Source organism: Carassius auratus, chromosome 9 (assembly GCF_003368295.1).
Source record: "Carassius auratus strain Wakin chromosome 9, ASM336829v1, whole genome shotgun sequence".
Taxonomy (NCBI): Eukaryota; Metazoa; Chordata; class Actinopteri; order Cypriniformes; family Cyprinidae; genus Carassius; species Carassius auratus.
In genome coordinates this window covers 27,498,728-27,514,877 of record NC_039251.1, presented here as the reverse complement: position 1 = coordinate 27,514,877, position 16,150 = coordinate 27,498,728, and the positions used below count along the sequence as shown (strand labels likewise).

The 16,150-nt window shown below is 38.1% G+C and overlaps 2 protein-coding genes across 8 annotated transcripts in view; one reads left to right on the top strand and one right to left on the bottom strand.

Annotated features, from left to right (window-relative positions):
• Positions 1–1,734: 1,734 nt before the first annotated feature.
• LOC113108940 (interferon-inducible double-stranded RNA-dependent protein kinase activator A homolog) lies at positions 1,735–6,746 on the top strand. The gene is made up of 8 exons (XM_026272375.1): positions 1,735–1,787; positions 2,089–2,258; positions 2,364–2,445; positions 2,527–2,590; positions 3,659–3,776; positions 3,866–3,960; positions 4,589–4,751; positions 6,320–6,746. The coding sequence occupies exons 1-8, from the start codon at positions 1,774–1,776 to the stop codon at positions 6,475–6,477; spliced, it is 864 nt and encodes a 287-aa protein (XP_026128160.1). The 5' UTR covers positions 1,735–1,773; the 3' UTR covers positions 6,478–6,746.
• Positions 6,747–9,165: 2,419 nt separating this feature from the next.
• The window catches only part of LOC113108939 (oxysterol-binding protein-related protein 6-like), a 60,457-nt gene continuing 53,472 nt past the window's right edge, over positions 9,166–16,150 (bottom strand). For all 7 annotated transcript variants that reach the window (XM_026272367.1, XM_026272369.1, XM_026272372.1 and 4 more), the window contains 3 exons: positions 15,755–15,881; positions 14,705–14,827; positions 9,166–12,545 (listed from right to left, as the gene is read on the bottom strand). In XM_026272367.1, the coding sequence (XP_026128152.1) occupies positions 12,437–12,545; positions 14,705–14,827; positions 15,755–15,881 (359 nt within the window). In that variant the 3' untranslated portion in view covers positions 9,166–12,436. The remainder of the gene's footprint in view (positions 12,546–14,704; positions 14,828–15,754; positions 15,882–16,150) is intronic.

The window sequence follows — 16,150 nt, the reverse complement described above, 5'->3', positions numbered from 1 at the left end:
AACTAAATTAACAATAACATCTAAAACAACACAAACAAGATTAATAGTAACAATAATAAGAATTAGGTAACATTTTAATAGAACTATTAAAATCCAAACTTGTGTATTTTTGTGCGCACATGCATACATGGTCTAGTTTAATTAAAGGTTGTATCAGCGATTTCTGGCCCAAAAAAGGCCAAACCATAAATAATCACATTCATCTAATCTTTCCTAATGATCCACTAGCTGCCTGCCCCATAAGCATGCCGTCAAAAAACGTGTCTCTGTAGGCAGCCTAGGCTCTGAGATCTGCACACAAAACCAACCACTTAAAACCAAATCAAATAGTGTTCCAACCAATCACCCACAGGGGAGGGTGTTGAGAGGTTTTGCGCTCATGCACGGCTGCATGCAAAGTCGAAGAACACAAGCGCAAAACCTTGTGATTGGTGATTGGTTGGAACACTATTTATTTTGGCCTTTAAAAGAGTGCAATAAGGTGCCAATACTTGACTTATAAGTAGGCTTTTAACCATGTATCATTGACTAAATATAATCATAAGTTTACAATGATGCTGATCATATGTGATTTTCAAAAAAGACATTTGTGGGAAATGCCTTCCCCTCTGAAGTTCTTCAAATCTGTGATGCTATGCATCTATTTGCTCATTCCTCAGAATTGTTCTCTTCTTGCCTTCCTGGATGCAAAGTCATTTATAACCTCATCATATGAGATCTGGCTGCCTATCTGGTGATTTACGCTTATCATTGCCATTCGGCTCAGGCGTTCCTGACACATGGAGGACCTCAGGAAAGTTTAAGCTTAGAGAAGCTTCTCTCTGCAGTTGCCACTGTCACTGGAAGAGTGCAGGCTATCCTCAGTGCTACCCAAAGATTTGGATATAACATTTCATGTATATAAATAAGAAGCTCCAACGCTGTCGTGACTTCTTTGGGAAGCTCTGGAACGCTGGACTTTTGGTAGTTCCTAGGATAGCAAAGTCCACTAAAGGAGGTATAGCTTTTTCACATTTGGCTCCCAAACTCTGGAATAGCCTTCCTGATAATGTTCAGGGTTCAGAGACACTCTCTCTGTTTAAATCTAGATTTAGCCAAGCATTCGAATAATCTCTTATATTGTAAGTGTAGTTGCATCTGATCAAATGTGCATTCTTATTCTTTAGCTTGGGTTAAACTAATTAATTTTACTTTGTTGGAACAGCTTAGGATCTAATTATATAGTGAAGTAAACGTAGGCGGCAGGTGGCAGTTAACAGGTTAAAAAAAGAGGTACAACAATGCCCAAAGGGTACAATCTCCAAGAGTACGAATGGTGGGCAGAGATCGTATTATTGAAAGAGGAGATGACACATTAGTCAAGCTACATGACTGGCTGTCAAAACCACAGATATGCATATTGTGTACAAATGGTCAAGACAGCAGAGAAGTGAATGGGCTGTGCCGTAAAATGAACCACACGTGTCGCAATATCATCCCCGGACTTCTACTTCTACTCTCTAAAATTAACATGTCGTGCCAAAACCTGTTAAAGATCAAAGGATAGTCAGCCTTTTATACTCTGTCGAGTTGTTCCCACACAAAAGCGGTCTATTCGGCGTCCCTCCATTCAAGAAAAACGTATTCCGCAATGTTACACATCACAGAGGATTTCCCCTGTAGGAGGGGCTCTGGCGCAGAACGCTCGGAAGGCGTGGCTTATAGTCAGAATACTGGAATTCTATTGGCCAGTGCTCTTGCCAATCCACGCAGAAGCGGCATGCTCCAGCAATAATGGCCGATTTTCAGTAAGGAGTTTTTTATATTTTGACCTACAATTTATTTTTCTTTACTTTCACCCACACTTGTCTAATAATTGTTATATATAAACATGTGCGTGTCTGTTTAATGTAACCTCTGCAGCGGTTTTGACTGAGGCGGATGGCAGATTGTTTATTAAATACACTTATAGTCAGAAAGGATGTATTGTTATTTTTATGTGTTTTGGGGATGTTTTTATTCCTTGCGCACTAGTTTCTGTGGTTCGCTCTTATGTAGCATGTTTGTATTATGTTCCATCATTACTCTGACACATTGTCTTCGTCTCAGAGTCACAATGGCTCATCAACGCTGTCAGGAGAAAACACCTGTCCAGATCCTGCATGAATATGGCATTAAAATGGGCAGTGCTCCTGTGTACGAGCTCATCCAGGCTGATGGAGGCATGCACCAGCCCACCTTCATGTTCACTGTCACTATAGCAGACTTCACATGCAATGGTCTGATATTTACATTCATATTTATTTATTTAAATAACACCTAGTAAGTGTAAATTACATATAGTGCACACTAGTATTCTAATAGACCATATTTTGTTCTTAAAGGTCGAGGATCCACTAAAAAGGCTGCTAAACATGAAGCTGCAGAAGCCGCTTTGAAGTTATTGAAGCGAGACACCCAGCTAAAGTAAAATCCACACTGTAGATGTGATATTAATTATTATAGTTCGTTTACTATAGTCATCCATGTTTTCTGAATCTTTCGCAGTGATCAGAGAGATGGTGTTTCTCCTGAAGCCGATGACACATCCAATCCTGTAGGAGTACTGCAGGTATCTGACAACAGCTGAGCCTTATATTTTGTGTCTTATGTACAAATAGTGTTAAAAAGTGTATTTATCAGACTAGACCAGCCAATGCGCATGTGCAGTCCTTAAAAACACTGATGCTGCATCTGAAATCAAGTTTTCTCTACTATATAGTATGTGAGTAGTATTTCTGAATTCATATAATGCATACTTAAGCACTATTCTATCATGTTTTGTAGTACAAATAGTGTCAGTAGTGTGTTCACTCTGAAAATTCCAAATAGACAAAGTGCACTATAAATACTGAATGATGCACTTAAATAAACGGAATGTTGGACACTTTGTGCACTCAACTTTAAATTAATACACTACACCGTTGAGTACATCGTGCACAAGTACTATTATGCTGATATGTCTTGCTGATAAAATGAACAATACATGGGTCTGTCTGAGGGTCTGTAAAAGGTCTTTAGAGGGGTCATGAAATAGATTTTTCTTTATTATTATTGTTTTAATATGCTCTTTGATGTTCACTTATGTTAATAAAGTGAATATCAATATCAATATTTTTGATATTATTATTTATGAATTGATGCATATTTATTATTAAAAATGGCCTCAATCAAACATTAACATTGCAAATAATCTTTTAAAATTCAACCAAATGAAACGTTTACTGTGCTGCTCATATTTCAGTACCATTCCTTTTGTATTCATAGACATTATTTTGCAATTTGATGAAGTGTAAAGCCCATCTTTTTTATTTATTCATCCAGAATTCCATGATCCTCAATTTAATTCCATTTTTATGACTGGATTCCATCTTTCCATCCATTCTCCCCATCATGCATATCATAGAACCCTATTATAGGCACAATAAACTTTTTAACAGTATGAAGATGCATTATAAAAGAGTTAAATAAATATTGCCTTCTGTGCATGCAAATATTACCCACAATCCCTTGCTAAGGAAGAAAGTGTGCTTGAGACAGTGCTTCTTTTATTTTTATTTTATTACACAAAAATCCTAAAAATGGATGCATTTTGAGAAGATGAATTTTGAAGTTTGAATGCTGCTGTGTGTTGTGTCAGGAGCTGGCCATGCAGAGAGTGTGGGGTCTGCCGGAGTATGTGGTGTGTATGGAGTCAGGGCCGGATCACATGAAGGAGTTCACCGTTACCTGTCGTCTGGAAGGACTGGAGGAGTCAGGTGCATTAGCTGTTCTCTCGTACCGTGACGTTTCTCTGCGCTCTGAGTGCTCAGCTACTGATGCTTTGTGATGTGCATTTGCTCATCAGGCTCTGGCAGCTCCAAAAAGTTGGCCAGACGGTCCGCAGCCGAAAGCATGCTGGGGAAACTGCAGAGTCTGTCCGGATCTACTGAGATCACATGGGTTAGTGACGCTCGTCTGTTCACTCCTGCACTGCGATTCTTTCACCAAAAGTTCTTGCTCCATCAAATCTCTAAACCTAGAGTCAGAAAACCACCCAAAGATGCATTTACACTGGGATGTTAATTCACACAAAACATACCTGAGAGTCTTCAATTGAGTCCAACAGCCAAGAAATTATGAATATGGTTTACTTTTGGACACTGGAAAAGAATCAGCTAGACAGTATTTGCCAACCCTGGTTTAGATGATACTTGTTGTAAACAATTCATGTATTAAGCATAATATATGTCTTTATGATGGATTTTAATATTTTAAGACTGACTGGGACAAGAGCAAAACCCACACCTAATGAAATCTGCACATTAAAGTTTCAAAACTAAGCATTTAAGTAATATGACCTTCATGTAACAAAAAGAAAAATCATGCCCAGAAAAATTAAAGAGCCTGAAGTTGACTCCTAAATGATTTGTGCTCTCATGCCATTGCGTGAGTTTTTCAGCATGAGGAATGGTTTTGGAATTGAATCACGGCTGAATGAGTCACCATCAAATCCTGAGGTGCTTCTGCTCACAAACACGAAATGAGCAGTCAGCTCAGATGCTCTCATTTTTTAACCCCTTGTCCCCAGAGCCCGCCGTCTCGCATGTATGTGGAAAGCTTACGGCATTCCACGGGGGAGAAGATTTCCCTCCTGAGGAGGACGGCGCTCAGCACCCCGAGCTCAGAATACATTCAGATGCTGCTGGAGATCTCACTGGAGCTGGGCTTCCAGGTCACATACATAGACATCGGTTGGTTCTCCTTTCTCACCTCATGTCTTTTTGTGTCATCAGAGCTGGATATGTTTGGTATGACTCTGGAGCACAAAACCTTAAGTCTTAAGTCACTGGGGTATTTGTAATACATTATTTGGGTCAAAATGATAAATATTTATTTTATGCCAAAAATCATTAGGATATTGAGTAAAGAACATGTTCCATGAAAATATTTTGTAAATTTCCTAGCATAAATATATCAAAACTTAATTTTTGTTTAGTAATTTAGGATTTCATTTGGACAACCTTAAAGTTGATTTTCTCAATATTTTTATTTTTATTTTTTTGCACCCTCAGATTCCAGATTTTCAAATAGTTGTGTCCCGGCCAAATATTGTCCTAAATTTCCTGCTTTCAGATAATGTACAGTATAATTTCCCTTATGACTGGTTTTGTGATCCGGGGTCATATGTGTGTTAGAGGTTTGCAAGCCCATCGGGTCCTGACACGCCGAGTCTATTCGGCCCGGACTCGGGCAATTTATTTTTCTTTACAGATCGGGCTTGACCTCATTTAGCTTCTCTCCTTTTATTGTGCCAATATATATGCAGAGCACACATAGGCTACTGTATGTTATAATGATTACAGGCTATTATAAATATCATACACCGCCTACACGCAATGCATGTACACACACATTAGCATACAGATGACAGTTGACCATGCAGAGCATCAGGGAGAAGTTGGAGCATGGGGAGTTATCAAAAGTTCCCAGTGCTTCGGGAAAAGCTGCATTTTGGAAGAGTTTTGATTTGATTACCACGACAAACAACGAGCCAATTGGTCATGTGCAGTGCTCGCCATCTCCTCATTAGACGCGCATTTTAGAGATGCGTCTATACGGGTTGATTATAATAAAAGAGTTTCTGTTTTTTATATGTTTTATTTTGTTAAATAGTCAATTAAAACTTTCTATAGATATATTTATCATGTCTGTGAGGCATGTATTCATCGAGTTTTGGTTCAAGACCAGACGGCAGAAATCGCATCATGTTTGTTTTCTTTATTTTATAAAAGCACAACATTTTGTTGATATTGTGAGTGAACAAAAGTAAAAGTAGACACTTTACAATTACATATGATGTAAAAAAAAATGACAGTGTATTCACTGAAAACATACAAGTGATTGCATGTCCTGCAAAACACACAGCTTCCACTCTCAACTATTTGATGCAGTGTACATTTATCTAGGTTTAACGTTTAATCTTTGTTATATGCTTGAACTGTTTTAGAATATTTATTGATTTTATTTTAGGAAAGTCATGATGATTTGAGAAGGCTAAATTGATCAAACATATATGATCAGCTTACTGTCTGTCGCTAGCCGCTTGGTCATTACTTTAAAAAACTGAATAAATATTAATAACTTAATAAAAAAGAAACAAAATGTGATCACTTTGCCATTATATACAAAACTGAACTATTTTAATACCTGAAACAGTAGTATAAGCTGTTTTGGGAGAAGGGGTGGGCTCGGGTCGGTAATTCTGATAAGCTGTCGTGCAGGGCTCTAATGTGTGTGTGTGTGTGTGTGTGTGTTTCAGATGAGCTGACAGTAAACGGTCAGTACCAGTGTTTAGTCGAACTGTCCACCCGGCCGGTGACGGTGTGCCACGGGACAGGGATGACCAGCAGTAACGCCCACAACACCGCAGCACACAACGCCCTGCAGTACATCAAGATGGTCGCTAGTAAACACTGACAGCAGGTCTGGGATCAGTGTGCGCATGAATTCTGACCTGCACCTCCTGATCCCACACTAGCACTGCAGCCAACGGACACCTTCTGCTGTAAGAGACACGACTCTGCAGAAAATAAATCCATTTCTGGGTTACCACACTGAGTTTGTTCTTGGATGTTGCAAAACACTACATTTACAGGTATATATCCATATTTACAGTGAACCTGATTCAGTCAGATGTGTTTCTGATCAGTTTTTTTTTTTTTTTCATAAATCCATTGTAAACATCATAGTACTTTTTTTTATTGCTTGAACACTCAAGGTACACTCACTAAAACCATTCACTCATGCACCGAATATTTAGACCAAGTCTGAAAAACTGCAAGGACATTATCTCATATTTGCAAAACCGTGGAGCAGTTAGGGGTTCGGTGCCTTGCTCAAGGGTACCTATTAAGTCATGGTATTGCCGGCCCGAGACCCAAACACACAACCCTAGGGTTAGGAGTCAAACTCTCTAACCACAAGGGCACAACTTCTCGTTATATAATGCTTTATACAGTTCAGATTGTTTAAAAGCAGTGGTAACAGAATCAAATTCAGCTGTAAAGCATCTCTAACAAGCCAGTCGTTATACACATCCATTCAGGTGGACATGATCTTTATCCTAATGATTTTTGGCATGAAAAAATAAAATTATAATTTTGACCAATACAAGGTATTATTGGCAATGCTACAAATATACCCCAGAGACTGGTTTTGTGCTCTAGGGTCACATATACTGTAAAACGATCTTACTATTTGTTTTTTTGTTGTTGAATGACCAGTTACAGTGTCGAGGGGTCATGTCACAAAACCAATTTACAATTGACATTTAATTTTGTGACACATTACATATGAGTTCAATATCCTTGAGAAACCACGTATCATTGTAATTTTTGTTTATTGGTAACAAATTTCATTTAACACTTTTGTTTTTTCACAGCAGTAATAGAAAATGAATTCATTTGAACTTTTTTACTATTTTGAAGTTAAACCAAAGAGACAAAAACACTTTACTACGGGCTAATTAATGTCACATTTTGCTTGTTCGTTTAAAAGCACTGAACTACATATGTTGAAGGGAGCTGGAAATCCATTCGGATTCAACATTGCATAAATGCCACTTACCTGCATCATAATTAACTACTTTGATGACACATCAGTCTTTTATTTGCACACATTGCCTTCTGCTCTTTTCGTCTTCAAACAAGCATATGCTACATGTCAAAAAGCTGAAGTGAAACCGTTTTAAAATAGTTGAGCAGTAACCAGAACAGAAGACCCTCGAAATGACTTACAAGAGCCAATATACAAAAAGCCAATATTGCGTCTAAAATCTAAGTCACTTAATATAGAGTTTTGATAATTGATTGACATGGCTTCAAGAAGTGATGAGACCAAAACCAACACATCCAGTGCAAGTACTGTAGGCTTTGACTATTAATTTGACTGAATATTATATTATTTATCTATTATATTAGAGAACGTTTTGAGGGATATAGATTTTTATTGATTTAACTGGGACTTCATTGTTTGCAGACGTTTAAAATCCCATTGAATTGATCACAATATTGAAGTGTTGTTTTATTCCTATTTTAGAAAATGAACATGATTGTTCTTCTCGTAAATCAGCTGTTTCTAGTTGCAATATTTCATTAATCCCTAAAAAGGTAATTGTGTTCGTTAGCTACTTTTTATGAAAATTAAGTTTTGTTACTTTTGCATTACTTTTGCTCATCTGAGCTTGTTTGTTTTTAATGCAAAAAGTTATATTTTTGTCAAATGCAAACCAAAAGTAAATTGTAAATTTACGTAAATTAAAATTAACGTAGTGGCCCCAACTCCAAATCCAATCGTTCAGCAGTGATGCCATTCTGGACAGGGTTGCCAGGTTTTAACAACAAAACCCACCCAATTGCTACTCAAAATCCCTTTCTGCTGTAAAGTTGTGTATTTTAACATGGGGAGTCTATGGGACTGACCCTTTTGCAGCCATGAATTGCAGTTTTAGTCACTTCCGTATTGGTTTCACGAGAGGGAGTGAGAGGTTGCCGCTTGCTCAAAACTAGCCCAATCATGTTTAGAGGGGGATCCCCCAGTAAAATCACATTCTGGTGAGGTAAAATCAACGTTTTTAATGGGATTTCCTGGGTAAAATTTGTATTTTTGGGGCTAAATATCACTTTATTGTGGTCGCTTTAACCCGCAGACATGAAAAAAAAAAAAAAAACCCGTGGTGACAGTGTTAAAGTAGCCCAATTCTGTGGGAAAACTGTGGACTTGGCAACACTGATTCTGGATTACATGAAGAACAGGACACGTTCGAGGAAAGTTTAACACCTTCTAAAAAAAAAAAAAAAGGTAATTTTTTTTTAGTATTGTTGAATTGGATCCTCGAAGGTCAGCAGTTAAACAGGATTAAAATGGGATTAAATAGAGGATATTTGTATTAATGTCTATTTACTGCAGGTATGCGTCGTATTCTAAGTTTGCACTGTTTTTATTCATTTTAAGGAATACTGAATCTGTTTTTTGTGCAAGTGAGATAAATAAATCCATGTTCATATTTAGTCGAGTCTAAAACTACATAACATCATGTTCACACAGCGCATCTGCTCTCATTCCCGATTTCTCTCAACATGGCAACACGATAAAACTGAGTCAGTATTGGACTAATGCCCAGCCTCCTCGTCTCATCTCTTTAATATGAGGTTCTGAATTCTAGTTGAATAATGAGACCGATGGTAAACAACAGACGCAGGATACAGAGCATGACTTAGAACACAAGTATGTATTTGTTACTATGAATTTAAAAGTGAAACAGCGGGTCTGGAGTGTGTCCTAATGACACATCAGGAGCTGTACAGCAGTAGAGCAGCTGCAAACACAATGTCACTGTACAATTGCACTTCTTCAGAGGAAAGCTGAACACATGATTAAAACCCCCACACACAGTGCAGGACGTCTCAGTGAGGATCTAACCAGATAGAAATTAAACAGACATTTTAATAAGGCATCAGAGATCATTGGCAGGCTGTGACATGTTTTCATGCAATGGTGAGAAACTATCGAGTGCAGATGCACTCACTACAACGCCTTGGAACCTGAATTCCTTAGATAAATCTAAAATAATCTTCTCTATAAGCTTCAGAAACATTCAGTCGGTTCAGCTCTTGATGAGTGGATGCATCAAACTTAACAGAAGAAAACATCGTTCATGGAAAGTCTTCAGTATAAGAACTGGATAGGTCGTTTTGTAGGAGTTTCAGACCTCCTTGTTTGTTTCTGCAGCTGTTCGTTTCCAGCGGCCGGTGTTTTATAGAGTGGTTGAGGAACGTGTGTCAGTGTGCAGAAGACGAGGATGGACTGTGCTCAGTGGAGTGTGTTGATATGGTTTCATCTGCGTTAAGGCACAGTGAAGGACTCAAACACTGACTTACGACTCTCTACTAATGGCAGAGATCATCTCGGTCACTCTGACTACACGGTTTCTGGATGTTTCCTTTTTTAATCTACTCACATAAAAACTTTCTAAAAAAAAAACTATATTTAAAGAAAATAAAACATTCAGATCTGCGCAGGCGAATCGAATTCAACAAAACAAACAAGACTGATTTTACGAATGATTCTGTGTTTGATGAATGAGGTCCAAATGAGATAAAATGTTAGAAACTAGAGCTCCGTTCGCGCTAGAATATCGGTGTACTACATGCTATGCTGCATAATGCATGTTTTAAAAGCAGTATGGAAAACAGCATGCATTGTGGAAATGTATTCTGCTACATTGCTGTCACGTGATTTACCTCAGCAAGTTTAATTCAAGAAGTCATTTTTAATCTAGGTAACAAAAATGGTCTTTTTAATGCAGTCTATAGAAATATCTTAACTTTTTGGTGTAGATGTATATATTGTGAGGTATTTGGCAGTATGCGATTCAGCATAGCATACTAGCATACTTCAGCAACATATTGCTGTAGTTTGCACATAGAAGTTTTCAGTATGCACTGAATTTGTAAATGATTCATTTGGAGTTCTGAGTTCAGAACTGCATGACAGAACACTGCTTTTACTACCTCGTGTCTGTATGTGCCACAAATTGTAAGAATAGTATGACAGGGTGAAGTTGCAAATTTACAATGCAGTATACAATTTGAGTATGCCGAATGATGTATCCCACAATGCATCATGCTTGACTTCACCGTCCATTTCCGTGATAGATTAACACAGATTTTTTTGTAAAAAACAAATTTAATTAGTATTTACTCAGGCTTCCAAAATTCTAAAATTTAACAAGAAACTATTTTTTTTTTTCAAAGTTTTTAGTCAGAGATTAAATCTGTACTTTGTTGAATTAAACCCATGGTGAGGTCATGTGGAAATGTAGTACGCTACGTGAAATGTTACAGCATACTGTGTAGTATGCAGTAGGATAGCTTTCCATTCCACACACTGCTCCGGTCGTTGCTGACATCATCTCCTGTACAGTATGATGTAAGCAGAGATGTAGGGCACTGAAGTATGTAGTGTGCAGTAGCACTGAGAGGCCAGCAGAAGCCGCTGCCGCTCTTAGTGAGAAGTTCATGCTCAGAACAATGAGACGAGGGAAAATATAGTGTACACGTTTTCAGTGTACTTGTCTGCTGGTCACTGGTGCATTTTGAAGGGATAGTTCACCCAAAAAAGACAGTTCTGTCATCATATACTCGTTCTAAATTAACTTTAGTTAATTTTCAAAACACAAATGAATATATGAAATCTGAGAGGTTTTCTTCCTTACATTGAAACTCAAGGTATCCAAAACTTAAAAGAGATTTGGCCATTTGATATCATGAACTGACAATTTTCGTACTTTTATTTACATCTAAACAGTGAACGACACGTACCCACAGCACATCAAATATGGTAAACATGGGAGCTTGTTTTACAACGACTTGCGACTTTTACAAATTTTGGTTAGATGAAATAGTCAAAGGGAGGACAGAAATGTCTCAGGTTTATTATAAATTAAATGAAAAGGGTTTGTAATATCATAAGGGGAAGAAAACAACCAGTTTTTATTTTTGGGTGTACTGTCCCTTTAAATGCAGTGTTAAATGCAGACTTCTGGCTCAACCAATGGCATGACTCCAGGGCAAAACTACCATTAATAATCTGTTTCGCAGAGCACTGACTAGTTTTTCTGAAGGTGGCGAGTGCTTATAGAGCCTGTCTGGAAAAAATTACTTCTTGAATTTGATTTGGTGTAATTAGAGGAGCATGAATGTCAGACTTCTGCTTTAAATGAAGAGCGCTAATGTACAGTTGCAGATACTGGGGTTCAGGAGTCTGAGTCCTGGGGTGTCTTTTCTGGTCTTGCAGGTTAGGTCCAGGATCTTTCTTTCAGGCTCGATTCTTTGGGGGGGTTTGAAAGGTGGAGCGCACGAGTATAAAAAGTCACATGTTCAGCACACTCACGGCTGCCGTCGAATATGAGGAGGGACAGATCGAGTCACAGCACAGCTTTAACTGCCAAAGCAATTCCCTTCTTTTGGACGTCTACAAAAATACCACTAAAATTGTTTAAATGTAGCTTTGATGAGTTTGTGTAGCACTTTGCCGATGAAAGCTGCCATCTACACATGCAGAATTTAACCCAGAGCAAATTCAGTTGAGGGAATTTCACTAAAAGCGCAAAACTTTGTTGTTGAGAAGCGACTTCTTAAGGCAAGGACTTCAGGTGGACAGCTCTACAGCTCTCGCTTTTGCCCTGACAACAGCGCAGTCTCTCTGTTACTATAGAGAGGGAGACGAATGAGGCCAAACCTGCCCTAGTGATGAGGAGAGAGTGTTTGTTTCTTGTTTTTGTTTTCAGTCCGTTTCTGGAGATAAAATCCAAATCTAGAGGGAGGTCCTGTTCTGCATAGTAAGCGTCTGCAGTCAGCAGTGAAGGCGTCTGGATCTACCACAGCTCAGGGTTTTCTTGTTTGAGGAAGCCGGGGTCCTTGCGCAGCTCCCAGTACGTGTTGTTAGACACCCATCTCTCCCTCTGGTGACTGTCCATAACCTTCCTGTTACACAGAGGAGGCACATTTGGTTAAGTCTCAAATGTGACCCTGGACCACATAACCAGTCATAAGGGGCCAATGTTTTGAAATTGAGATTTATACATCATTTGAAAGCTGAATAAATAAGCTTTCCATCGATGTATGGTTTGATGGGACAATATTTGGCCGAGATCTGAGAATCTGAACGTGCAAAAAAATCCAAATATTGAGAAAATTGCCTTTAAAGTTGTCCACAAGAAGTCCTTAGTAATGCATATTACTAATAAAGAATTCAGCTTTAATATGTTTACAGTAGGAAATTTAAAAAATATCTTCATGGAACATGATCTTTACTTAAAGGGGGGGTGAAATGCTATTTCATGCATACTGAGTTTTTTACACTGTTAAAGAGTTGGATTCCCATGCTAAACATGGACAAAGTTTCAAAAATTAAGTTGTACGTTTGAAGGAGTATTTCTGTTCCAAAAATACTCCTTCCGGTTTGTCACAAGTTTCGGAAAGTTTTTTTCGAGTATGGCTCTGTGTGACGTTAGATGGAGCGGAATTTCCTTATATGGGTCCTGAGACACGTCTGTCGGAAGAGCGCGCGCTCCCGTATAGCAGAGCAGAGACATTCACTGATCAGAGCGAGAGACCGAATTGTCACAAAAGAAGAGTGTTTTTGGTTGCCAGGGCAAGACAACCCTGCACCGATTACCAAAAAAAAAAAACAGCATTAAGGGACCAGTGGATGGAGTTTATTTTTACAGAGCATCAACGGAGTTGTGCAAGTGTTTGTTCCCTGCATTTCGAAGATGCTTGTTTTACAAACAAGGCCCAGTTTGACGCTGGATTTGCACATCGTTTATTTCTTAAGGATAATGCAGTCCCAACAAAAAAAAGGGTCACGATCGTGTGTTGGAACCGCAGGCGGTGAGTAAAACTGCTTCAAATATCTCTGTGTTGTTAACTTAGCTATCGGCGCGTGAGCACATCAAGTAAACAACATGCAATGTTGTCATCAAACTGCACTTTCCACATGTACAGCTTAAAAAAAAAAAAAAAGACGACATAAAGTGGAACTTAGTCATTTTCCAAAACCGCTAAGCAAATATATACAGTTTCAGTACATACCACATAGCATACCGCCTTTGCTGATGCTGCTCTTGTTAAATTTCAGCCTCGGGATCTGATTCTGGATCATAAATAAACGGCTGAATCTGACTGTTAGCCATGGTTTGTTTTGGATGATGGTTTTGTCCTCACGGTAATGTCACAGTTTCCACATGCTCTCAACTCAAAAGCCTACTGGCGCTCCTGATTCTTTAGCTCCGCCCACACGTCACGCCTCTAGGCGCTCGTGTTTTTCCGGGAAAAATCAGTACAGACTATCTTTCTCTTATAAATATAATAAAACTAAAGACTTTTTGGAGTTACAGTATGAAGGATGCAGTACTTCTCTATAGGTACTCAAGATTAACAGGAGATTGAGTGAAAACGAGCATTTCACCCCCCCCCCCCCTAATATCCTAATGATTATTAGATATTCGCTGATCTAAACTAATGCACCTCTTTTTTTTTCCAAAGAAAAGCATTATTTGTGGATAATTTTGTAAATTTTCACTCAAAAACAGATGAATTAGCTCACATGAATGAGGCTTACAGTAAAATGGTTGTAAAAAGCAATAAAAAATTGATAGCCTGAATGCACTGTAAGTCGCTTTGGATAAAAGCATCTGTTAAATGCATAAATTTAACTTTAATTTTAATTTAATTTAATTTTAAAAAACCTTTGATAATTTGATTTACAAGTTGACAAGTTGATTTAAAAAGCTGAATCCAATATTTAGTAATAATTTAGCATAAGACGCAATCTCATTTTGTAGTCTGGTCATTATTGACAGCACAAGGTGGGAAAAAAGTCCCAAAAAAGTTATATTAAATTAATTTAATATAATAATCATTAAAATTGGTCAAAATAAAAATGCTAACATTAGTGTGACTGTTGAATTTCTCTGAATTGCAATTCCACTTAAATGATGAATTTTGGCCAAAGCCTGTGAAATGGGTGAATCCTTATTAAACTTGAGAGCAGGAAGAGATCGATACAGAGAGAAGGTCCCGTCTACATGACAGGAGTTCAAAAGCAGCAGAAGAAGAGGCAGCAGATGAAGTGCACTCACTTAAAGAATCGCGGCTGGTGCCTGATGTTGTTCTCCTCCAGCCACTTCCTCCTGTTTCTCTGCTGCTCTTCGATTCTTTGTTTCTCAGCTGCTGCCATCTGAACATTTCCTTCCTCCAGACACCTGTGAGACACATTAAACCAGAGCTTCACCACAGATGATTACTCAGTGCAAACTTTGTTCCTCTTTTTTCTAGGAGTGTTGAATGAAGAGCTGAATGAAGATGAAGAAAAATACATCTGAGACACTTTAAAATGGAGTCTAATTACAAAGTGACATGTGAGGCTAAAACATTTCATTAGTTCATTTAAGATATTTCTCTAAATATCACGTAAAAACAGGCGTTGATTCTCCGGAGATGCACAGCACCGTTTACATGATTAGTGTTTTTAAAATGAATCACATACCGTATGATTGAAAGATCGTAAACACACGTTCCAGTTAATTTTTTTTAATTAAAACAACATATTATTACTAGATGTTCCTAAAAGTTTTAGTTATAATAATTAAAACTAAAATAAATTTGAAAAGTGCTAAATGTAATTTAAAGCAGTCAAAAAAAAATCACATACAGCACCTTTAAAGGCTATTTTAGTGTAATTATTACTAAATTATTATAACTAAAACTATAAAAAAAAGTATTTTTTTATGATATGTAAAAAGAATACAGTGATACATTTGCAGATTTGTAGAAAACATGCTAAGAACACATTCTTATTTCTTCAAGAAAAGAAGCTTGAGCCAGTTATTCTACTTTGAAATGTGTTCCGTGTCGGAATGTCTGTTTTTGTTTTGCTCTGTGTGACTCCGCCCACTCTCAGTTTACCCAATAGGATTTCAGCACTCAGATTGTGGAAAACTCAGTGTACTGTAGCCATGGAAGCCAGCAAATGAACTGGGTCAGAGATCACAGATTCTAACCCACATAAAACACGAAGGAACTGACTGGGATTATTCCTTTTCATGAACCGTCTTCATTGATCTCATCTTATCATCTGATGGCAGTTTTTACAGTAATAGTGTGATATGAGAAGAGAAAGCTGCATGTACCTCTGGTCCGGCCTGAAGCGAGCATCTGTTGGTGGCAGCAGCTCCTTCAGCTCAGGGCAGAGCTCATTGAGCTCTATGGCAAACCTGCTGAAGCCGTAGTACAGCTCATAATCTGTAGGCATAGACCCTGAACACACAAGCCCAAGAGAATCAATGTATGTGGAACATTAGCATTAGCATTAGCATCACTCAAACATCTGACTGCCCACACAGCATTAGATCAGCCCTCTGTTGTGTTGTGTAAGGTCATAACTGCAAATGACTGCTAAATTGAGAGCATTTACTATCATGGATATTCCTTACTGGCCATTAAAGTTTGCCATGTATTTTCTACGGATCTGCCACAGTGTTTGGGTAGTTACTTGTTGGCCCAAGTTGGCCACTTACTTTTTTTCT